General features: G+C 42.4%; 2 protein-coding genes across 3 annotated transcripts in view; one reads left to right on the plus strand and one right to left on the minus strand.

Moving 5' to 3' along the window:
- The first annotated feature begins 522 nt into the window (after positions 1–522).
- LOC102368596 (vitelline membrane outer layer protein 1 homolog) lies at positions 523–3,286 on the plus strand. Its single transcript, XM_006019580.3, has 3 exons — positions 523–945; positions 1,038–1,153; positions 2,955–3,286. The coding sequence occupies exons 1-3, from the start codon at positions 676–678 to the stop codon at positions 3,250–3,252; spliced, it is 684 nt and encodes a 227-aa protein (XP_006019642.1). The 5' UTR covers positions 523–675; the 3' UTR covers positions 3,253–3,286.
- A 1,614-nt stretch (positions 3,287–4,900) lies between these two features.
- The window catches only part of GALNT15 (polypeptide N-acetylgalactosaminyltransferase 15), a 35,765-nt gene continuing 16,082 nt past the window's right edge, over positions 4,901–24,583 (minus strand). The window contains exons 4-10 of one of the 2 annotated variants that reach the window (XM_006019581.3): positions 20,172–20,339; positions 18,257–18,374; positions 16,023–16,217; positions 13,541–13,672; positions 12,390–12,491; positions 7,735–7,875; positions 4,901–5,072 (exon numbers count right to left, since the gene is read on the minus strand). In XM_006019581.3, the coding sequence (XP_006019643.1) occupies positions 4,926–5,072; positions 7,735–7,875; positions 12,390–12,491; positions 13,541–13,672; positions 16,023–16,217; positions 18,257–18,374; positions 20,172–20,339 (1,003 nt within the window). In that variant the 3' untranslated portion in view covers positions 4,901–4,925. Of the gene's footprint in view, positions 5,073–7,734; positions 7,876–12,389; positions 12,492–13,540; positions 13,673–16,022; positions 16,218–18,256; positions 18,375–20,171; positions 20,340–24,583 lie in introns of those variants that run through there. The other variant, XM_014517956.2, reaches the window with a different exon arrangement.

Below are 24,583 nucleotides of genomic sequence, written 5' to 3' on the forward strand. Positions count from 1 at the left end.
GATAGGGGTGTCCTCCTGAATTTACAGGTGACGCTGCTGCATCAGCTTGTCAGCTGCGGTCCTAGGCAGTCACCCTGATCCCCAGCAAGAATGTACAGGGAGCATCCACAGCTGATGCCAGCATGCACTCAGCTCTGCTTCTGGCATGCGGGGTGGGAGCTGGTGTAAGCTGTGGATGGGGCTGGGATGTGCCCGCCTGTTCAGCATGACGCAGCAGCCAGAACCAACGGCTCCCTATGGGCTGGATCCTATGACTTTGTGGTTGGCAACTTGCAGGCTGGATACAATCAGTTGGTGGGCCAGATCCAGCCCGTGAGCCGTATTTTGCCCACCCCTGATCTAGGTCTTTGAGGTTCCCAATCAGTTGCAATGTGGATACTCTCCATTAGGTTCTTAACACTGGGCCTACCAGTAGAATAACATATACTACCCAATTCAAGCAAGGGTTGCAGAATATGACCCTAAATAATCAGCTAATCCTGTAATAACTGATGAGCAAAAATGCAACATTTCACTGTGCGGGGATATACTTTATTCATGGCAGAACTTAAGTAATTCAGACTTTTAGACTGATCTTAAAACTTGGGCCAAGTGGTTGCAAAACACACTGTGCTTACATTCCTGTGTGACAGTCTTAAACACATTTATTATCATAATCAAACTGTCAGTGATAAAATGCGGTATAAAATGCAGAGTATAAAAACATATTGCCTCACACTACCTAATACCGTTGCTGAAAAAATGAAGCCTGTTGCCATTGTGTTTTTGGCTGCCTTAGCATATTCCCCCTTGGTCTCTGGTGAACCTGCAGTCAAAGCGAATGGCATTTTTTTAAATAGACAACATTACAGTTCAATAAGTGTTGCTAATGGAGGACCTTGGGGTACCTGGACCTGGATTGATATGTGCCCAGAACACTTCTATGCTATGGGATTTAGTATAAAGGTAACTGCAGCTGGTCAGTCTTGTGAGATCCTTGTCAGTGCTATAGGCCCTTAGCACGTTAACTGTGTTCCTCTTTTATTTCTCTGTTTTAGGTGGAGGAGTATGGAGGAGCTGATGATGACACTGCACTCAATGGGATCCGTTTATATTGCATAAACCCCAATAATACTGATAGCACTGTCTACAGTATTGAGTCTGATTCTGGAAAGTAAGTTTAATGATATTTAATGTTTGATCTTTAGTAAATCTGATGAGGAGGAATCTGAGAACTAGTTGTACTATCAACCATCATGGAACCAGCTGTTGTGTCCAGATGGTTGTTTTTAATGCTGGAGATATTATTGCTTACCTTTCCTAGGCCACTTTATGATCCAGAGTATACCAATGCAACCCCCATAGTCTTGGATGGGCCTCAATGTTTTAATTATGCATGATTTGTAAAGAAAATAGTTACAGTTTAAATATAAGAAGTTATTTGTATTATGTTACAATTTCTTAGGTTTCACTTGAAACACTACTTTGATGTTCTTTAAAAGTTAAAATTGACACTCCGTCCTCACGTGACCTTTCGCCTTTAAAATTTCTTGTTAATAGCATCCATTAAAGAGGTCCTCTAGATGTGAAATGTTGTTGCATTAAAATATGTCTAAATGGGTAAAAATAGTTCTGTATTCTGTTATTAAATTCTCCCTCAGGCTATGTGAAAGAGCTGCACAATTAAGGTAAAATGACTAACAGGAAACCTGACCCAATTGGATGTACTGGCATAGGCCCTCTAGCTTCATGGTACCCTGCATTAGTAGAGGGTTCAGCAAATAGTCTGATTAGAGTTCACTACTACACAGGGGACACACTGAGAGTGGCCATAAATACAATCCATCAAATACATAAAGTTAAAGAAACTAGAAAAAATTGAGAACTATTTTCCTTTAATTTTTTCAGTAAGGGCCATCTTTGGAATTATTTGTAATGGTAATAGGTAAAAAAGGTTGAAACAAAAAAATTTAAGTCCCTGCTGTCCATTTTTAAAGGTTATCACCTTCAACTTCAACTTTGAATTCTTGATCCCTATCAGTCTGTATGAATGTCTTCAGATAATCTCAAGAATTTGTTTTTAAACGTAATTTGTGTGTTAACAGATCTGTAGTTTACTGGGTCAAATGACTCAGCTATCTATTGGGTTTATATCATGTCTGAGGACAGACTAGTCCAGTATCCTGTCCATGACAATGGCTAAACCCAGGTGCTTCAGAAAAAGGTGCAAGAACCCCACAGTTAGAAAATGATGACGGGTCATCTACTCCTGTTTACTCCCTAGTAGTTAGAAATCTGCTCCAGCCCTGGAACACATATCCAAAATCTTTCTTGGCATTAATTATGACAGCTCTGGGTCTTCTTGTAGCCTTATAAATAACCAAATTTTGAAGTGTGAGTAGAACATAAATCCAAATTTTGAAATGTGGGTATGTTTTTCCAACTACATAATTACTTTTACGATGGGCAACAAAGAGGTGACTCTCCCTTATTTTAAATTGGTATTGGAAGCAATATTCTAGTCTTACTTATACTGATGTAAGTGGATTTATTTAAATACCTTCTTCTGTTGCACACACATCCACAGGGAGTCCTATTTTCTCAGGTTTCCTCAAGTTTGACACGTCAAGCTGCAAACAGAATGCCTATATCTTTTTTTCTCCTTTCAAATAGATTTATCCCAAAGATGTAGGGGAATATTTTTATCTGGTGATCTCTTCTTATAATTGTGTTGTCAGTATATTTAGAGTATAAGACAAGTGTTGAGGAAATGGCATCCCAGTACACTCAGAAGAATTGATGCTCAACATATAATAAATAATACATCATTTAAAAAAATCTGGCATCTTTACACTTTAAAACATTAATTATACTCAACTAAAATAACAATTGAATGACATTATTGACAATTCTGAAAATTAAAATGGAAAATTTATTTAAACTTTTTAAATTGCAATTTTCTTTTCTCACCATAGGTTTGGACAATGGTCAATAATCACTTGGTGTCCAAGAGGGTTCCTCGTATCTTTTCAACTGAAAGTTGAAACACCACAAGGAATTATAGATGACACAGCAGCAAATGGTATCAAATTTCGCTGCACCAGTGGTGCAATCATAGAAGGAGTTGGTAGCACATTTGGTGATTATGGGGGATGGAGTAATACCTGTATAAGAGGTGGAATCTGTGGCATTCAAACCAAACTAGAATCATACCAGGGGGCTTTTGTGGATGACACAGCACTTAATGATGTTCGCTTCTTCTGTTGTGACTAATTTTACGTTGCTAAATCTTGTATCTAGGATCTTCTAAAGTATAATACCTGGGATTTTCTGAACAGAACCTTCTGTTCCTTTCAGTTTGGTTTAAAGCTATACTGAGTACCAGTAAAAGTAATTTTCTGTCTGCCTCTTAAAAAGAATCAACAACAAACTAGGTTTCCTTAGAAATACCCTGCTTCCTCAATGCTTCCTCAATGAAGATATGAAGGGTAGGATTGATTTTTATTGGAATTCTCCTATGGCATTAATATGAGGGAAAGTCAAATAGTTACCAAAAACTCCATCCCACAATTACTTCTCCTTCCTGCCAAGTTTACCCCTCCAGTATTATAAGGATTCAAAGATATTTGCACTGCTTGACTTCTCTCCTAATTTAAGATTCCAAACAAAATATTGCTCCAAATGGACAAACCGGCACATTTATATTGCTTATAAAAACAATTTCCCTTAACTCCAGTAGTAGACAGAGGGAATACAGGATCAGGCTCCCAGCAAGTGAACTTTGATAAGGAAATTATGAGTATGACTTACTTATAACAGTGAACTGGGAGACCCAAGGCAAGCAAGGGGCTGGAGGGTTTCCCTTTTAAAATCAACAGTGCCAACATCCTTACTCTATTAAATAGCCAGCACGTGGGTACGGAAAGGAAGGAAAAGCCTATATGTCCTCCTGATGTAGCTATAAAGGCCTACTATTTACTTTCATGTTGTGCTTTTAGCTGGGACTTCTACAACTGAAGTGATGCTTTTCTGTAGTACATTAATTAAGTCCAAAGATTTATCAGCCCAAACAGAATGCCATGAATAAATACTATTTCAAAATTCATTTTGGTTGTGGGTTTTTTTTCTCATCACAAATCCTTAATATTTTGCTTTGGTTGAGTGTCCAAAAGTCTAATCGTGGAACATTTGTTGAAGACTTGTTTTAAAACTTCAAGAAAACTAAAGCAGGAAATTGTAAATGTATCCATTTCTTCTGAGACTGGGTTATAGCAGGAGACAATGGATCAAAGACAGAAGGCTTTATCCTATTTCCATTTAAGTCCATAAGAATTTTTAATGAAAGCAGGAGTGGGCCAAATAAATGCCAGTTTACATACTCTGCAACCTCAGTGACTGAATGTATATTAAAAGGAATATATTAATTATGGCTTACACAAGTAACTGTGTACTGCTTAGATACATACAAACCTACTTTGTTTTATGAGTCAAGTGCATGTTACAGCTTTGCTAAGTTTTCATCCTAACAAGGCTGACTTCCTCTGAGAGCATGTCAAAAGTTTCCCAAACATTAATCTTCCTGTTGTCTCAGAAGTTACAGACTTCGTTAAAGATATACTCCCTAGCAGTTTATTTTCCAAGTTTCCTTGAAAAGGCAAACTTCTTCCTTCAGCCATAGTATAGCTGAAGAGTCTCAAGAGATGCTCAGAGTACTTTTTTTTTTCTTGTTCAAGAGAATGAATGGCAACTATAGTTGGGGCTGGGTAAACAAGGTGCCTGTTGCATTTATTTTAGCAAGACTTTCTAAGGAAAGTATTCTTGTCTTCCCCTGAAGACTGTAGCAGACCCGTGAAACCTTTTTTTTATTTCATGCAGCAGTGCATGCGTCTGAAATCCCAAATGAAAGTGACAGTGAGGTTTGGGCAGTCTTCAAAAAAGCCTATCAGTCATTGCTTATCTAGCACAGGTGAGCATTCAAATTGCCACAGCTGATTTGCATTCTTGTTACATGGTCGTAAGAACAAATTTGCTTCAGGTTCACTCTGTACTGCTTCCATGCATTTACCAGACAGGATGTGGATGATCATTCCACTCTACATGAGGGGGGAAAAAAGAAAGAATGGAAAGAAAAAAAAAAGGGAATTTCAATGGTGATTAAAAAAAACCAACACATTGATTACTTTAAAAGCTCTAGGATTGGTCCTTAGAGGTGATGGGGACCCACAAGTCCTCCTGAGATAAGTAAGAACTCTAGGGGCCTTTATACATATGCTCTGGGAGGGGGAAGAGGGAGCAATTTAATTAGAGTGGCTCTGAAAGCCACTCTAAAGTGCCTGGAGCGTCGGGGGGGTGTGGGGGGGGGGGGGACTCATAGGGGAACTGTGGAGGCATGGGTCTCCTCCCCACCCTCCCCCCATGGTGCACAGTCCAACCCTGCAGCAGCAGCAGCCAGTAGCAGGCCTTCATGTCACTCATTGCCCACTGCAGGCAGAGGCACCCGGCAGCGCGCGGTGCCTCCTGAGACCCAGGGGCTACATGTGGTGCATGGAGCCAGCCTGGTCCACTGGCATGCACCTTGGGGTAGGATTGGGCCAATTCCTGCCACCACCCAGGGCTCCCAGCACTGCATACAGGAGCCACACACCATTGGGCTGGGCCAGCTCCTGCCTCCACATCAAAGGTGCATGCCAGCAGACTGGGCTGGCTCTGTGTGCGCGCCACCTGTAGCTCCTGGGTCTCAGGTTGCACCATGTGCCACTGGGGCTTCTGTCTGCAGTGGGCCATGAGCGTCCTGAGGGCTGGCTGCTGCTGCAGGTGGCGGGGGCTGTGCTGTGGTAGGGGCAGGCGGGGCACCTACCCCTCACTCACAGTCCCCCCTGCCCCACACAGTTCCCCCCATTCCCACATCCCTGCTTACCAGGACAGAGCCTGGGTCCGACTGACTACTGCCAGCCTTGCCCGGCTTCTATTCCTCCGGCACCCGAGGCAGTGTGCTGGAGCAGCAGGGCCATTCGGCAGGCATAGAGACACTGTGGCCAGGTGGTAGAGCACGGGTGGGAAAAATGGCTGATCTGCCCAACACCTGGACTCCATTTCCCAGCAGCCCCTGCCCTCATGGCTTGGGCCAGTCACCATGGAGACTCCAGCTGCATCTGCTGGGAAAACTCAGGCTGGGGTTGCCATGGAGACCAGCCTGAGCCATGCTAGCAGAGCAATGCAGGGGGCTCTTCTGGAGGCACTGGGAACTTGGGATGAGGGCAGCTTGCTTTGGAGCCAGGGCAGAGCCACAATCTGTAGCCTGCACACTCTGGGCAGGGGCATGCAAGCAGGGGATCGCGGCTCTGCCCTGGCTCTTTGCAGCAGTGACAGTCTGGTCTGGAGCTGAGGCAGAGCTGCGATCCCCTGCCCAGAGCATACAGATCACAGCTCTGTCCTTGCTCTGGAGCAAGCTGCCCCCATCCCAAGTTTCCAGCGGCTCCAGAGCAGCTCCCTCCTCTGCTCTGCCACACGCACTGCCAGCGCAGCGCAGGCTGGTCTCCATGGCAACCCCAGCCTGAGCTTTCCAGGTGCGGCTGGGGTCTCATGGCATGCCTCTTGCAGCATCTCAAACTGCTTTGAGACACTCACTCGTGTAGATGCAGCTCCTATGACTGAAGTGATGATGGAGTAACTGGACATTTCCTGTACAGTCCAGGAGCCCTGCAGGAGATTTCTTACCCTACAGGAAGAATTCCACTGAATCATACTGAGTTTCTAAAATAAGAAAGACATCTATCTTGCAAGACGGAGTGGATTTTAAAACGCACTCAATTTCCCAAAGAGCAGAAGGGCTTCACACTTTCTGCATCAGCTCCCAGAATCTGGCCCTCTGAAGTCTCTCCCAAGCTGCAAAGCAGAACCAGACTTTTCTCTGCTGCAAGGGTCTTTTGTGCCTGAAGAATTACTAAAGTTACTTTCGTAACCATTGATTGATGTATTCCAGAATGCTCTGCAAATGAAACGGCTTGGGCTTACACTGCAAAAATCTACGGCATGTGGATTTAGAGTGTGCTTGCTTTGCTCCTTACTGGGTGCATCTACATGTGCAATTGGTGTGAAGCAATAAACTCTGGAGGTTATTGCTTCCAGGCATGCCATTTGAACGTGCACCTGGGACCACAGCATATCGAGCCAGGTCAGAGCAACCCCACCTGGCAGGAGGCCCTGGGCATCAGTCTGCCAACTCGGAGCTGCTCCCCCTTGGCTCAACATGCTATGGAGGGATTGGCTAGAGCATGAGGGTGCTCCAGTGAAGGGCTAGGCGGCAGGCAGTCCCCATACAGAAGCACCCTCATGCCCCAGCTGGCCCTGTCAGCATCTACATGTGCAGGGCTGCGGAGGAAAAAAAAAAAACTCCACAGCAGGATACTACTTGTATTTATAAGTACTACCCTGATGCAGAGTTTTAGTTTACTCCAGCTTAATAGCCCTGCACATGTAGACGCCAAGATATTTACTGCAAAGCTAATTCGTTTACTCTGAAGTAAACATCTCGTGCACACATGCTCACTCTTAACTACATTTGTACTGCACAGTTATTTTAAATGGGACAAATATCATCAGAATATCTTGGTTCCAAATAGGGATTCAGTGAAACCTGAAAATTTCATGTACCCACTTCTATCCCCTTCTCTTCCTTTCTCCTCTGTTCCCCATCTCCACAATTTTTAAACTGTTTTCAGCTACCTGAGATGCATTAAAAAAATCACTACCCACCTCCTGGACATCCCAGTGCTGTTGATTGTTTTCTGCTCCTTCTGTACAGTTTTGAAAGATCACCGTGTCATGTCTGATATCAAAGCAAAGCTGCGGAGCAGAACCAGACCGGATTTCCTTCATGCTGCTATATTCAAAGTCCTAAAATATGAAGGATTTGTTTGCGTGAATAAAGTTGAAGGACACTCCAATTCATTTTAGATGCTAGATCCAAAAATAATTTCCTGTCTTTGTTTATGAAGTAACTAAGAAAATAACAGAGACCCAATGAACTTGAGCTTGCAAACCAGTCTCCTTACAGGTAGTTCTTGCATAACAACTTCACCAGGACTATTTTTTTTCAGAAGCAAAGGTTTTCAGGTGTGGACTGAAGTGTAAAATAGATCCAGAATATAACATTTATGGGAAACACAGTATTTCTCCTGTTTAGAAATAAAATATGCTTTGGGTGGAGGGACTTTCACAACTTAAGTCAACACTGTGGTTAAAGGTATGATGGCAGCTTGTGCAGACATATGCAAGCTAGCTTTAAGCTAACTAATTCTGGTGCAGAAACGTGCAAGCTAGCTGTAAGCTAACTAATTCAGGTACGTATATCTATAGCACAGAGCAAAACAACCCACAGACATCAGGAAGCTTATAAGGAGTGGAAGCTTGGACAAATAACTACGGAAGAATATAAGAGCATTGCTTGGGCACACAGGGATAAAGTCAGGAAGACCAAAGTGCAACTGGAGTTGCAGCTAGCAAGGGATGTAAACAATAACAAGAAGAGTTTCTACAATTATGTCAGTAGCAAGAAGAGGATCAGGGAAAGTGTGGGTCCCTTACTGAATGCAGGAGGCAACCTTGTGACAGAGGATGCAGAAAAGGCTGAAGTGCTCAATACCTTTTTTGCCTCAGTCTTCACAGGCAAGGTCAGCTCCAAGACTACTGCACTAGGCAGCACAGTTGGGGGGTGAGGGGAGCAGCCGTCAGTGGTGAAAGAACAGGTTAGGGACTATTTAGAAAAGCTGGACATATACAAGTCCATGAGGCTGAACAGGATATACCCAAGGTTGCTGAGGGAGTTGGCTGATGTGATTGCAGAGCCATTGGCCATCATCTTTGAAAACTCATGGTGATCAGGAGAAGTCCTGGATGATTGGTAAAGGGCAAACATAGTGCCCATATTTAAGAAAGGGAAGAAGGAGGATCCAGAGAACTACAGACCAGTTAGCCTCACCTCAGTCCCTGGAAAAATCATGGAGCAGATCCTCAAGGAATCCATTTCTAAGCACTTGGAGGAGAAAAAGTGATTAGGAGCAGTCAGCATGGATTAACCGGGGCAAGTCATGCCTGACCAACCTGATTGCCTTCTGTGATGAGATGACTGGCTCTGTGAATGCAGGGAGACTGTTGGATGTGGTGTACCTTGATTTTAGCAAGGCTTTTTATATGGTCTCCCACAGCATTCTTGCAGGCAAGCTCAGGAAGGATGGGCTAGATGAATGGACTGTGAGGTGGATAGAAAACTGGCTGGAGTATCGGTCTCAGGGAGTAGTAATCAATGGCTTGTTGTCTGGTTGGCAGCCAGTAGCAAGTGGAGTGCCCCAGGGGTAGGTCCTGGGGCTGGTTTTGTTCAATGTCTTCATCAATGACCTAGAAGATGGCATAGCGTGCACCTTCAGCAAGTTTGCGGATGACACCAAGCTGGGGAGTGTAGTAGATATGCTGGAGGGTAGGGCTAGGATTCAGAGTGACCTAGACAAATTGGAGGATTGGGTCAAAAGAAATCTCATGAGGTTCAACAAGGGTAAGTACAAAGTCCTACACTTATGGTGGAACAATCCTGTGCACAAGTACCAGCTGGGGGCTGACTGGCTGGGCAGCAGCTCTGCAGAAAAGGACCTGGGCGTTACAGTGGACAATAAACTAAATATGAGCCAGCAGTGTGCCCTTATTGCCAAGAAGGCTAACAGCATACTGGCTGCGTTGGTAGGTGTGTTGCCAGTAGGTCTAGAAGTGATTATTCCCCTCTATTCAGCACTGGTGAGGCTGCATCTTAAGTACTGTGTTCAGTTTTGGGCCCCCCACTACAGAAAGAATGTGGACAAATTGAAGAGAGTCCAGTGGGGGGCAACAAAAATTATTCAAGAGCTGGGGAACATGACTTATGAGAAAAGACTGAGGGAACTGGGCTTATCTAGTCTAGAGAAGAGGAGACAGAGGGGACTTAGTAGCCTTCAATTACCTGAAGGGAGGTTTGAAAGAGGATGGAGCTAAACTGTGCTCAGTGGTGGCAGATGACAGAAGATGGAGTAATGGTCCCAAGTTGCAGCAAGAGATGTTTAGGTTAGATATAAGGAATAATTTTCTCACTAGGAGACTAGTAAAACACTGGAACAGGCTACCCAGAGAGGTGGGGGAAGCTCCATTCTTAGAGGTTTTCAAAACCCGGCTAGATATAGCATTGGCTGGGATGATCCTGCTTTGAGCAGGGGGTTGGACTAGATCACCTCCTGAGGTCCGTTTCAACCCTAACTTTTTGTGATTCTATCATAAAACTAGTGAAATCAGTTCCTTTTACTGTAGAGGGGATGCATTTGTGCTCTAAACATCCTAGTCCTTCCCTTCCCCAGATACTATTTAATTTAATTTGAATTTAATAATTATGAATACCTTGAAACTCATAGGCCTTATCCTCAAAGCTAGTGACTAGCCTCATTCCAATTAGGTTTTGTCTGAAAGTTTCAAGCAAGAGATTAATTTAAAACAGGGGTGGGAAAAATGGCGGATCCAGGGCAGTTGCCAGACTCCATTTCCTAGCAGCGCCTGCCTGTGTGGCTGGGGCCAGTTTGCATGGACACCCCAGGAGCAGCCAGACTATGATAGTGCGGGGCCGGGATTTCCATGGAGACTGGCCCCAGTACTGCTGGCAGGGCACATGACAGGGCACAGGGCTGCTCCGGAGCCGGGCTGGGATCTTGCAGCAGTGACAGCGTGGTCTGGAGCTGAGGCAGAGCCGTGATCTACTGCCTGCACATCCCTGCCTTGGGCATGCAGGCTGCAGATCGTGGTTCTGCCCTGGCTCTGGACCACGCTGTCACTGCCACAAGATCCCAGTCCAGCTCTGAAGTAGCACCCTGCCCTGAAATATGCCCTGCCAGCAGGGGCGGAACTAGGGAGCGGGGGCTATGGCCACCCCAAAATTCACCATAGCCCCCCATAGCCACCCCTCCCAGCAGTGCCACTGCCATCGCTGCTGCCTGCCCTGCACAGGTGGTGGCAGCTGAGCCTGTCCTGCTCCTGCCTGCAGCACAGCTCTTCACCATCAGATGGTGCCACTACTGCCTGCCAGTGCTGCTGGGGTCGGTCTCCACAGAAACCTCAGCCCCACACTATGGTAGCACAGCTGGTGCTGGCCCCAGCCCCGTGGGCAGGGACTGCTGGGAAATGGAGTCCACTGCTGGCCAGATCTGACCTGTAGTCCGGACTTTGCCTGCCCCTGATTTAAAAGTTCATGGGATGAAAAAAATGTTTCTGAATGAATCAGGAGGCAAACTTTGCAAACCAATCAGGATTAAAATATTTGTGTGGACAATGTAAAGATCAAGTCTTACATTTGTTCGTTCCAGACTTCTCTTACCTTTAATGGGAGATCTGCATCTATAAGCCACATAGCATTGAAGGTTAATTGTCTAATATTAATCCAGATCTCAGTATTGTGATTTACCTCTGACAAAGTAAAGACCTTATTTTTAGCATTATCTAACATGGCTTCTATTTTTGCACTATATTCTGGACAAAAACAATTTTGCCATATTTTCAGTCATTCCAATTTATAAAAATATATATTCAAATATCTATCTGCCATAAATTGTACATATGACTAATTTGAGGTGAAAACAGAACCCAGATAGTAAACATCTGTTAGTGAAAATAAACTGACTTGTCAGTTAACCATGTTATATTTTACATATTAGATTAACCTACTGGGAATTTTAAAAAAAGAATGGGGAGTAGGAGGGTATTAAGTAGCTACAGTGTTGTTTGTATTTGTACTAAACAAGGATCACTCAGTCATAAGTCACTTGAATGAATGAATATTTTAACACAGCATTGTAATTTATTTTGAATTATAGTACTGTAAAGTGGTGTGCTAAATAAATATTTCATTTAGTATACCTAAAATGTAATTTTTATGCTTCATTTTGAAAGCTTGAAGACAGGAGGAACCATGGGGACCATTAAAATCTTGACATTTACCATTTGCAATAATAAAGCATGCTGCAGTATTTTTTTAACCCATTTACTTCCATTTCTCATTCCTGGCTCTATATCTGATTATCCATACAGGATAATTAAATACTGTTCAAGCAAATATCATGGAACAGTAGTATGGCGGACCTCAAGATTTTAATGGTATCCAGTGAGAAAAGCTGATTCCCAAATGGGAAAGATAACTGTGACACAATCGACAAGATGTACTGTGATAGCAATTCAGCTCTTTAGCATTTAGTTCTTGAATCAAGAAGGCACATATGCTTTAAGCATAAGCACATATTTAAAGTGCACAAACACTCCCATTAAAGTCAGTAGGACTCCTCCCATGCTTAAAAAGTTTAAATACCATCCTGAATCTTGGCCTTACATATATTTTAAATAAGCAATACCTGGTTAGTAGCATCAGTACAAGGAGACAGTTCAACAGGACCTTCTGATACACCCCCTCTGGATCTGTAATCTGCACAGAAGCCAACACCAGTATTGTGCAGCTGTGAATAAATATTTATACTGATATAAAGCACTATCTATCAATTAAAAATAAAATATCTTTCAATTTACTTTTATAGGATAGCAGTCCTTTTATTACCTCTTTGTAAGTTTTAATTTATAATTAGCAATAAGGGTTCTTTCTCTTATAGACGCAACCAAATGTTCTTGGCACACAGGGCCAACTGGAACCTTGATGCAGGTGGAGTTACACCAGAGATCAGTTTGATCCAATGATATTTAGTAAGATTAGAGACATTCACCTCTGGTTTAGAATTACTAGGCCTCGCTGAATTTGTGTCAAAACATTTTTTAAACTAGGTTTTGACTAAATGAAGAGTTGTGTGGTAAGTTTTTGTATTCCTTCTAAACCTCTAAAATGTTTGCTTGGTTGGAGGAAGCATGATTTTATGAACAGGGCAATGAACAGGTACTTGGGAGATCTGGGTTCAATTCCTGATTGGGAACCCGACTTTATTTTACTCTGTTTTCTTTCCTCTCCAATTTTTAGTCTGTATTGTCTAGATACCATATTTTCTCACATACCAAATGCCCCCAGTAAGACACACACCTTGCTTTTTGAAAACAGCAACAAGGCTATGTCCTAGCCCCTGGCAAGGGCACTAGCAAAACTGTTCCTTCTTTACTGTAACTGGTTCCTGTAAATAATGACGAGTTGCTTCTATACCACAAACCTCATCAACATACTGCATACAGCAGCTCAGTGGCTCTTCAGCCAAAAGCTACTGCCTCACCAGCAGCTGAAAAAGAGTTAACACTGGACTCCACCTATGCTACCTGCTGTTTCAGTCATTTTAGCACAGTGTCCCTGTTTCTATTCTAGCAAAGAAAAATCAGCTTCTTCGCTTAATACATGCACCCCCAGTTTGGGAGGACTGATTGTGGAGAAGGAAGGTGTATGTGGTATGCTAGTAGATATGTTCAGGGCGGTGTTGGTTTTATCATATGCTTGTGTAGTGCCAGGTACAATGGGTTTTCTAACAAATACAGTAACGCAATTAATTATTAATAATAATAAACTTTCTCCTACCTTGCCAGAGAATTTTGGTCTGTCCTTTGGCAAGTGAAGTTCAGGGTACACATTTGATATAAACGAATGAAAATCTCTACAGCCCAACCTCTTTTGCAGCTGAAGGCTCTCGTTGCAGTCTGGTTTCTCCACCTCAAATGAGAAAGCAAAGGACAAGGGAAAGGATATTGAACAAAGCTGGAAGAGAGAGACTAACCAGGGAGGCTCAGTTCTGACAGCCCATATACACTGCATGTTGCAATTAATGCATGTCTCTCACATGGTGACTCCCTCCTGTAAATTTATTCCACAGTAGCAGTTAGTCTAGTGATACAGGGAAAGTAAATATTTTGCAGATATGACTTGGTGTGGGAATTAAGGTCTTTATTCCAAAGCCAAGTGAATTTTCTTGCAAAATTAGTAACTTTTTACATTAAAGCTTATAACATGAACATACATCACCCTCTACTCAATCCCTTTTCAAAATTTTAGAGGAGAGAGAAAAAAAGCCATGGATTTGCAGTGTGTGGAACAGTAACAAATCTAGGCTTTGGCAGACCCAGCAGCTCCATTTCATTCCTTCTGAGAGCTACAACTCATGTGACTGCTAATCTCAACTGTGGCTGTTTCTTACAATAGATTTCCCTCATCAGTGTTGGCCCTGGTCTCAATGCAACAACTATTTACTAAGTGAAAAGAATCAGCTTCTCTCAGGCCCATAATTTGAGCAAATTCCAATAAGCCATAGAAACAAGGTGAGTGTACAATGAATCTGAGGGGTTTGTAAAAATGAACAGCGCTGCTTAAATTTAGCGGGACCTAAAAAGCTGATGTCATCAACTATCATTGTGTCGTGTTAATTACAGTTTAGATTTGGTGCTGGATACAGGACATCCAAATCATCTGAGATGAAACTCCTTTCACTTTTACATTAACAACCAAAAAACCCCAACAGGATAAACATGAAAATAAGGAGCTTTATTAATCCATAGTTATGTTCACACTGTAGATATGCTGGGCAGAAAATTCCATGAAAAAATGTATACATTTAAATTGGGGTTCAGTTTTTTATCACCAAGTCAATGCCATCGAGATTTTTCAGTGGCCAGCAGGTGGCCCTGTTCACCCTTTTAGCACAACAAATCCCTGAATACTAAGTATATCATGATGACTGCAAGTAATTGGTAGTGCTTCAAACGGTTTAATTTAGTGCCTGTATCTATTAAACTACATGATGCTGCATTGGCATGACAGCATGGGATATGGAAGGAATGTAACAAGGAAAGGGATGTTCTGGGTTATGGTAGATTGAGTATAAATAGTATAAAATAGTATAGTTGAGGGTGCTTCATAGTATATAATTTCAGTATCCTGCACAGAATCAACTTCATGGCAAAGATTCAGGTGCTTTCAGAAAATAACCAGCAATATTGAAGGCCAGAGAGTTTATTAGTTCAAGGTAAAGTTAGTACTAAGCTAACAAGAAGCACCTTCAGTTGATTATGTTAAATTACTTAAGGAAGCAGCCTTTCATTGTTGGAGACCTGTATGGGACTTAATGAAAGGAAAGTCTGAGCAATGGGGTTTAAGTCCTGTAACAGGGAAAAGAAGCAACAATTCTGTTGACAAAAAGTGAAAATCAGAGTGAAATAAAATGTTCAGGTCTCAGGTTCCTGGGAGAATCCTGGTGGAGAGTGCTCACATGATGCTCAGGACTGCAGTAACTGGGAAATACCTGGTTAGGACTGAACTGCAATGCAAAAACTGTGGGGAAATGTAGATAGTGCTTACTCATACCCCGCTTACCTCTCATATTGTCATCAGACATTTGATAAGGAGTGAGGGGAGAATGTTTCTGATATAATGAAAGTTATTGGAACCAAAGAGCTAGGCCTAGCAGCAGTATTGTCAACAATGGTGCAGCTTAGGTTGCAAAACTCCCGAAATATAAGATTATATACGTGATCTAGTTCAATCTCACTGTTGTATTCAATCTGTCCCCAACTAAACTGTGGTTCTAGTGCAGACTGAACCAGTCTGGGAAGAATGTTAAATTCTGATACTTTAGTTAATATGACCCTCTCTAGCAAGTATTTAATTATCTTTTAAGGCTGTGTCTTCTAATGAAAATCTAATTTGTATTGGTTGGTTGGGATGTCTGTATTTTTTATATCCTGACTTTTCTGTTACCTTCCTGTATGCTTCACCTTAGTTTTGTGAGTTATTTGCAGCTGTTTCTGGACATCCATGAACTAAGCAGGGAGTCACCTTTACTGTGAACATTATATTTCAGTGATTGCTTTCCTAATCCTGATGTATTCTATGTCTATTTCTCTGCTGACAAACACTGGAAATGTCAATATGATACATGGGCTACTAACAAAGCATCAGGAATCTGCTAAAGAGAAAAACTCATAACCCTTCTTCCCTCTCCTACTCAGTCACAAGAAGGGTTTTCTTTTCTCTCCCCTACTGAGAGATGAGCCATCATTTATGCCTTTACCTTGCTGATTAAGGATGCCAATGTGTTATGCTTGTAGAAGTTCTCTTTAAAAGAACCCAGCCAAGTCTCTGCTATTCGGATTTTGTTCCTCATCATGACTTCTTCATAGGGAAATGCAGGTGGGATGTGATTTCGATAGACATGTCCCACTCGTGAGCATGGAAGGATTTCTACAGACCCACCACAGAGCCAGGCCTGCAGTACAGATGAAGACAGAAATTGGTTTCAGCGTCAATGATCTTCTAAATAATTAATCACTTTCAGCAGCACTGAGAGCAAGGTATAAGTAACTTAGTGCAAAAAAGTGAAGCAGTCACTGAAATCAGTGAAAATTTATTCTGGCAAGTGGCTAAAAATCTAGATATCTATCCCAAGCTCCAGTGCTCAGTTTATATGCATCCAACAAAAGCAAATTCCTTTTTCTTTTTACCCTGTTCCAATATTTTATCTGGTTTAGCAGCAGGACAGGAAGAGTATCCTGCAACAGTGCCTCCCCAGTGTGAGCAAATGTAAAGGGTATATAGAAAATTATTACCAAAAGCCCTTATCAATTTACTTTATCTGACAGCCATGTTAATAGGAAAGAGAAGGAGAAAGAAGTCTGCTCTCCCAGTACATCTATGAAGACTGCAAAGGAAGGAGAACATACAGACAAGTTAGGCTATGACATTTGTGCTTGAAAGCAGTGTTTGGGATGCTTCAGGCTGCAGCTGAATAACTCGTATGTGGCACTTACATATGGATATGCACTTGAGCACCTATGGTCTCACCTGTGGTCTGTTGCTGCTAACTGATCACATTATAATGCTGGTGTAAATGGAGAGGCTGCCACAAAAGTCAATGCATTCACTTACATTAGCACTGAATTTAGCACAAAGCCTACTGCGGAGACATTTCTTTTTCTGTTTCCCTGAGCCATAATAGAGTCCATAGTATTCATGTCTTACAGTCTTCAGAACTTTCTCATGTGAGATATTCAGTATGCATGACCTTCTTTAACAGGAACAGCTTGAAGTATTGACATTTCTATTGTTGAAGAAATAAATGTGCTGCTTTTGCTGAAGTGTATGCAGGGGGAAGTTTAGCAACTTTCAGAAGATGGTAAAATCTCTGTCCTGTCCTCAGGGGCTAAGTACAGGCATTCGGCAGCATTAGGGTGAAGTTAAATTGATTCAGAAAGGCTGTCTGATAGCAGGTAAGTCAGGATGAAGGTGGGGAGGGGTGCTAGCCAGGGGGTTGGGGGTCTAGCAGGCTGGGGGGGATTGAGCGTCCTTTGGGGGATGGAAGGGGAGGCACAACCTGTGGGTGGAGTTGGGGGGGCAGGTACAACCCGTGTGTGGGATGTGGCACAGACATGACCCACAAGATGTAGCGGGGGAAGGCATGACCCACAAGTTGTGCAGGTGGGGTGGGGGGGCTGGCACAATCTACAAGGGGTGGAGGGGGCAGGCACAACCTGTAAGGGGTAGGGGGGGCAGGTGTGACCCACGGGTGGGGTGGGGGGTACAGGCACAACCCATGAGCTGTGGGGGTGCAGGTGCATCCTGCAGGTGGGGTAGGGGGGAAGGCACATCTCACAAGGGGCAAGGGGGACAGGCACGACGGGTGGGTGGGATGGGGTGGGATGCCCCCCCATAAGTGAATCTATAGCCCCATCCCTTCTGGCCCCTCCCTGCTGGGACTTACTTGCTAATAAAAGTGGCTGCATCCAGAGCAGCTTGTGGGATGAGGGTTGAGATGGCTGCCTGGTGGGGCGGGAGGGGGCAAAAAATATTCCGGTGTGGGGGAAGCAGGGTGAAAAAAGCAGTCAGTCCCAAGGCTTTTTCAGCCCAGGCTTTCCCAGGCTGGGTTTTCCTGGACTGATTGATGGTCATGGAGACTGGGGCTGTAAGTATAAAGTCAGCACTGGGATGAGCCAAGTTTAAATTCGGCGGCCATTTTGGACCCAATTTAACCTCCCCAAATGTCTGTACTTAGCTAGGCAGGCCATGATAGCCAATGTGGTTTTGTTTTAATGAGGTAATGCTTCTTTCTTAGCATTTCTGGATGTTGTCACTAGATTCTACTGGATCCAGGAACTTTGGAGGTAGAGTACTTTTGAAATGAGAAATTTCTTGTCACCACGTGCTTTTATAGATAGCTGTTATTTTTCCTAGTTGCTTATGGGCCTTTAGATTCTGTGCTCTTAAAACACACACACACAATAGATACACTTGTTGACATTTCACTCTTACCCTTATAGATAATTCTAGATTTTCTGCCCCCCATAGGGTCATGTCAGAATCATAAGCTCCAATATTTCGGAAGTAATGTCGGTCCATTGCCACAACTCCACCTGGTACCACAGGACTTCTAGAAAGAGCACAGTTTAACACTGAATCTCTACATGGTTTAATATAGCGAGATAAATACAGGATGAGATTTACTCTTGTCCATTAAAAATGATGCATGAACCCATGTTGTTGCTGCTGGGTGGGGTGGGGGAGTTTTAAAACTGCAATTGTACTTATATTTTAAAAGACATTTGTATCTACATGTGTCTGTGCATTGCTTGGCAGTTGCTGAGTGGTGGCAGGTTTTGAGGCTTTATAATGAATCATTTTTCTGTTGGGAGAGATGGGGCTTAGGGTATTTCCTACTCCTAGTGCAGTTTATTTAATTAACAAACGTATATGATGTCCGTTTACTTTCACTGAAGGTGGCCAAAACAGCCCACAGACATGTCTGTTGGTAGAACACCCTGGTAAAAAAACTATTATGTAAAGGTTTGCAGAGAAGAGGTGTCTTTCTTCTCTCTGACACTTTTGCTCCCAGCATACTCTCTGTTTTTGCATCCTGTCTCAGTCTTCCCACATGGAAGTTCTTTAGCTTGCAGCTAGTGCTGAGAAATCGGGATGCACTCAATACTATATCGGCTAAACTGCTAATTCACTGAAGACTGCTGCTGCTCCTTGGATCCTGTGTTTGAATTAGACTTTTACTCTTAGAGGGGGTGGGGAGGTCTGCAAAAAAAAGGGCTGCCTATCACAATGCCCTAACAAATTCAGAGACCCCCCCAGGTTATGATTTTCAAATCTTACAGTGGGGGCGGGGGGGGGGGGCTCTCATTTCTTTTGCGGGGCTTAGTCTCCCTGAGCTCCTCCATAATTCAAACCCTGCTTGGATCTCTCAAAAGCTGACTTCCTCTCCTCCTTCACTGCCTCTCCTTCCAGGGTTCCTCAGCATTCTGTGACCTCCTGTTTATTAGTGTCCATGATGGCTCTAATGCTCTCAGTCCCCTCCATCTCCCTGCTCACCCCTTACTTGTGTCACTGATTCTGTTGCTAAACTTCCTCACTCTATTTTTCCCCAATCCGTGCCTCTTTTACTATTGTAAACTCTGTGCCGCTACTCCCCTGCCCAGGTTCAACACAGAGTTCTGCTCTTCTGCTCTTGTTCCTGTGCCACTGGCTGCTCCCCGACAAATTTCTGTCCCTCCATGGGCTTCCTCTGCTGCCCTTCCCCAGCAATTTCTACATGTTCTTCCACTCCATGTGAAATCTTCTTCCTGAGCTATTCCATCGAGTCACTGCCCCCATTTGAATCCCCCCTGTAGAACCACGTCTTCCATGTCAGCTGCAAGACATGCAAACCAACTTTTTATTTCTCTTATTGATCATGTGACTCAATTGCTCACATATACAGCGGAGAGGACTATTGACACTGAAACTGAGGATTGGTGCGAGAGAAAGTAGGGGGAGCTGAATCATTGAGTGAGGGCCAGGGGAGGGAAATTTAATAGGTTATTTAGATATACATGCACACACAGAAATGGCAAATGGGTGTGTAAGGAACAAGACGAGTTCACTGTCACCCTAGTTACTCTGTGTGTTTCATCCTCCCATTCATATCTTGTACTATTTGGAGTAATGCCTATGCCTTTATCTCTAGAAAGCACTTACCAAACTAGGCGCCACTGCAGTCTAGTAATAATATTAATAAATTAAAATGTAGTGATCCTGTAATCTCAATATAAACCGATAAACCTATTCCCTCAAAAATAATTAGCCAACAAGTGCATGTAATCCTGTCTCTTAGCTGGCAGATGTGCTAGATTCCATGACCATGGTGCCGAGGTGACAGTAAGCATAGTGGCTAATGAACTGTTACCTGATGGGGCTGATGGGAGACTGGCGTACCTTCTCTTCATGCTCTGGCAGCGACTCCCAGTGGAAATCTAATTTCCAGTCAAAAACACCTCGTTGCAGGTCCACAGAGTGATAATACTGAAATGTCTTCCAGTCTATGACATCAATGATGGGAGAGACAATTCGATTTCTGAAAAGAATTTTTTTTGTTTTAAAGGTCAAGTTAGGGATCAAGCTGACAGTGCATGAGTAAACCTTTTGGTTTGGGGTTTAATCATACACAGTGCCAAGCACTCCTGTGGAGTGCTGAGTGGCCACAATTCCACTGCTGACGGGAGTTGAGGCTGTTTAGCATGTTGGAAAATTGAGCTTATAGTGAGGAAACTGGAACATATCAATCATAGTCATTTCAACATTATCCAAGACCTTACTTTGGGTGCACCGTCAAAATGTACCCTCCTACTTTTTATATTGCACTGCCACCTACAAGCTCCAGTCCTGGATTGTTCAAACAGGGAACAAAATGATAATCCCCTGTAGTTGCTCTGAATCTTCCAAACCAGCTGACATAGTCTGATCAATAGTCTGCCTTCTGATAGCACAAATGCATCAGTAAAGGGTCAAATTCTGTTTTAACAACTTTGCACCCTTAATGGTGTCAACAGGGTTGCACAACAGGTGTGATAAAGAGCAGACTTAACTTGAAGAGTGGAATTTAGGAGGAGTATTTTACTTTTCATTTTCTACCAGTTGGTCATTGGGAGAGAGCTGTTTTTTATCTATGTTCAAATTGAAAACACAAGTGTATAATACACATCCTTATTCTATATTATAGTGGTTGCATATAGTCTTGGTTTCTAACCCTCAGTAAAATTTGTATGTACTTGAATAGAACTATTCTTTAATTTCAGAAACTTCATGATGTTTAACAATGCACTGTATGTCATCCTGAAATAACTGATACATCGGAATAGAACACAAAGGTATAAACCCTGTCTTAGTTTCCTAATATATCACATTTGGAAATCATCTTTACGGGGCCTGTTTACATAGCAAAACTTATTCTGGAAGAAAGTTGAAATAACTATTGTGGATTAAACTACACCAGACAATGTCACTCTTACTAAGGGAGTCCACACAGAGAGTTATTATGAGCTAGCTGTTACATAATTACTCCCTGTGTACGCAAACCCTGAGAGAAGAAACGGACCCTTTTTTGTAGAAATTGGAATGTTTTGCATAAGAAACTTCAAGTGCCTCCTCTTTCAAAGATTTATGTCTCTTGGTCAGAGATCAGTTTTGAGAGAGAGAGAGGATTTCAACATACTTCAGCCAATAGGGGAGGGCCATCACAGAAGTCTTCAAAAATCAGTTTTCTTTTGCTTTGGCTTGGCACTAAAAGAAAAACAGGTGCCAGCTGTGAAAGCTGGCAATTTTGTGCGATGGATATATGACCTGGGCATATTTTCCCTGCACTTTTAAATCACCATAGTAATGGTTTGCAATGAAAGTGGGGAGGGACTCAGTCCTTTGTTTATCACAGTCGTCACTCCATAAGAAAGGATTTTAGAAACGCACAGAGAAAAGCTAGCCATTGATCTTCAGCGGTTAGAGGGGAATTGAAGAGTACAGTTAAAACTGCTCACTTTCTCCTTTGTTCCACTCTAAGAGGCAGCTGATGTGTTAGATGCAGGTCAACTTAAAAGAAATAGGAGGAAATACTTTCACACAGGACTAAATCAGCCCATGAGACTCATTATCACAGGGGTTCCTGGAGACAGGGACAACATTTACAAACAGGTTAGATTCTTGTATGGCCAATTATAACATTGGTAATTGAACATATGAAGTCATAGCAGCTCTCTGCCATGCTTCAGATATCAATCAGCTGCAACAGGGTCAATGAGGGGCAAGGGCTCAGGGCTCATTTATTCTGAAACAATAGCATAATACTATATGTATGTCAAACACCTAGCACATAAAGGAATCCCAAACCTGACGGCAGTTTTGGAATCCTACCATTCTCATCTGATCCCATCCTCCCCAATGATATGCTGAGAAATTTCTCTGTGTTCATAACAGCAGCATCCAATTTGTACCAAAACAGACAGGGGTTTTCCAAAAAAAGCTAAATGCATCCTTTTTCTCTGACTCTGAACACCAAGGAAAGGTATGGGGGAGAGGCAGGAGATGTTACCAGTTTCTTCAGGAAGGTGCTAAAATTGAAGAGAACATGCTTTGCTTGGCTTTTGACTGGCTGAACCTGGTGTTTCTTTGCTTTATTACTGAGGAAAAGCCAGATGAATATAAAAAATAAAAGAGACTCTCTATGACCAAAAATTCAAAACCTGGAAAACATCACAAAGTCAATATAACTATAATCTCCATGGCAAGCAACAGCACAAGTTACTTCCAGGGTACATCCAGTACCTTCCAGCATACACACCTCAAATCTTATAGCTGCCTGCTTGAAAATGTGATGGATGATTATACTTTAAACCAGACTTTCTAGAAGTCATTTTACTGCTCCTGGATAAACACACTCCAGTTTATTGCCTCTAGTCTATGATATTTTATGCAGATAAAATTGATAGACTGACTGCTGGGATGAAGTTTATTTTACAGTAAGATGTCATTTTCTCTAGAGTGAGACAAATTAGGACAAGGAGTTAAGCAGAGAGTTATTTAAACTAAAATATTAAGAAAAATTTGACTATGAGGGCCAGGTTTTGACTAACGCTTGTGTAAATCCACAATAACTAAAACAAATGCAGTAAGAGAGAGTCTGGAATCACACTTGTATAACTGATAAAATTCTGGATCTGAGGCTCTGATGTTCTCCAATTAACTTAAATCTTACCTTTTTTTCTGAATCTGTTTCTTATGTTGCTAATATCAGAGCTCAAACTTGCAACAGCAGTTTTTACTTCCTGGGCTTGCTCACGTGACAGTAAGCACTGCAGCCATCAGTGTTTGTTGGAACTTAGTTCATACATTATGTTGTTTGTTTCTCTTTACTATATTGTGTCTGTTCTTTTGGAGTGCCTATACACATGTGGGGGGCACTGTAATTACAGCATGTTGGAGCAGATTCAATGACTTGCTAATTAACACATTTCAGCCAGCCACATCTCATGTATCAAGGTCCAGACAATTCAAAATGGCAACAGGGGCACTTTACCTAAAGCTCATTTGACAAGCTTTAATTAAAACACCCGTACCACCATTTTGAAGCATGGGCACACTGATACACGAGATGCTGTGGACACTTTAATTAGAGTGGCTCTTGAACCTGCTTTAATTAAAGAGCGCCCCCCCCCGGGAACGTGTAAAAACACCCGTGATGTTTTGGAAGCAATCTCTGCACCACATGGAATGGGCTTAGCGAATCAGGAAACCAGAAGCAAAGCCAGGTGACCAGTCTAAAAATATATGCCCCATACTCCCTCTGGGTCATGAACATTTTTCAGTTTCAGAGTTCTGTGGCCACTTTCTCTTAGCATACATTTTAAACACTGGAAGGACTGATATAAAACTAAACCGAGAACATTTAAATTCTAAACACTGGAAGGATTGATATAAAAGTAAACCAAGAAAGTTTAAATACAGTATTTTTTGCTTAAGCAATGCATGCAAAGTTTGACAAGGAAAATAGTTGCTTATGCCATATTCTTCTTTGCCTTATCTTTTAGTGAAAAAAAAAAGCCAATGGAATCTGTTTTTACAAATTAATTATATTAAAAAAAAATTCCCTACATCTTACATATCTCTTAGGATCACAGAAGCTAGTTCCCAGCTGGTGTAACTTTGCAGTGCTTTGCTGAAACCAATGGAGCCAAACTAAAGTGGAAGTGAGGATTTGTATGATAGAACTTCAGGTTGTTAGAGTGTCCCTCTGATCACCTGTAAAGGAGTTCTGGCGGCTTACATTCAGTACTCAATAGCCTATTTTTCTTTTAATCAAATGTTGCATGATCTTTTTTGGGGCATAAAGGTGTCCTTTCTAAAACATCTGTTTTCTACATGTTCATGACGGATTTAATACTTGTGTGGTTATAAATGCAAATTTTCAGCAGAAGGTAATTGAAAGTTGGAACAGGTTACTTGTAATTCCTTTTGTCCTTAACTTGGTAACTGGCAGAAAGTCAGTAACCTCTCGGCACTTTGAAATGAAACACTCACACTGGCAAACAACTGCTAATTTTACTCCGCGGAATCCAAAGAAAGAAAAAAAACAGGAAACTCAAATACAACTGGCAGCAATGCTTTTTGAACCATCTGACTTCAGTATTATTAATTTGTGAATATTTCAAATGCTTGGAGAGCACAAGATCTACAGAAGGTTACAATTCCGTGAAAAAAAAACAAACCCAAATGCACATAATTTCCTGTTTTGGGATTTCTGAACCAAATGCAGTTGCAAATTAAATATCT

The sequence above is a fragment of the Alligator sinensis genome, unplaced genomic scaffold, assembly GCF_000455745.1.
Source record: "Alligator sinensis unplaced genomic scaffold, ASM45574v1 scaffold29_1, whole genome shotgun sequence".
Classification (NCBI taxonomy): domain Eukaryota; kingdom Metazoa; phylum Chordata; order Crocodylia; family Alligatoridae; genus Alligator; species Alligator sinensis.

Bases quoted from the DNA above. Each gene is read 5' to 3' on its own strand.
- LOC102368596 (XM_006019580.3), top strand. From the start codon at position 676: ATGCGGTATAAAATGCAGAGTATAAAAACATATTGCCTCACACTACCT. The intron at 946-1,037 runs GTAACTGCAGCT...TCTCTGTTTTAG, and splicing joins CTATGGGATTTAGTATAAAG to GTGGAGGAGTATGGAGGAGC. The intron at 1,154-2,954 runs GTAAGTTTAATG...TTCTCACCATAG, and splicing joins ATTGAGTCTGATTCTGGAAA to GTTTGGACAATGGTCAATAA.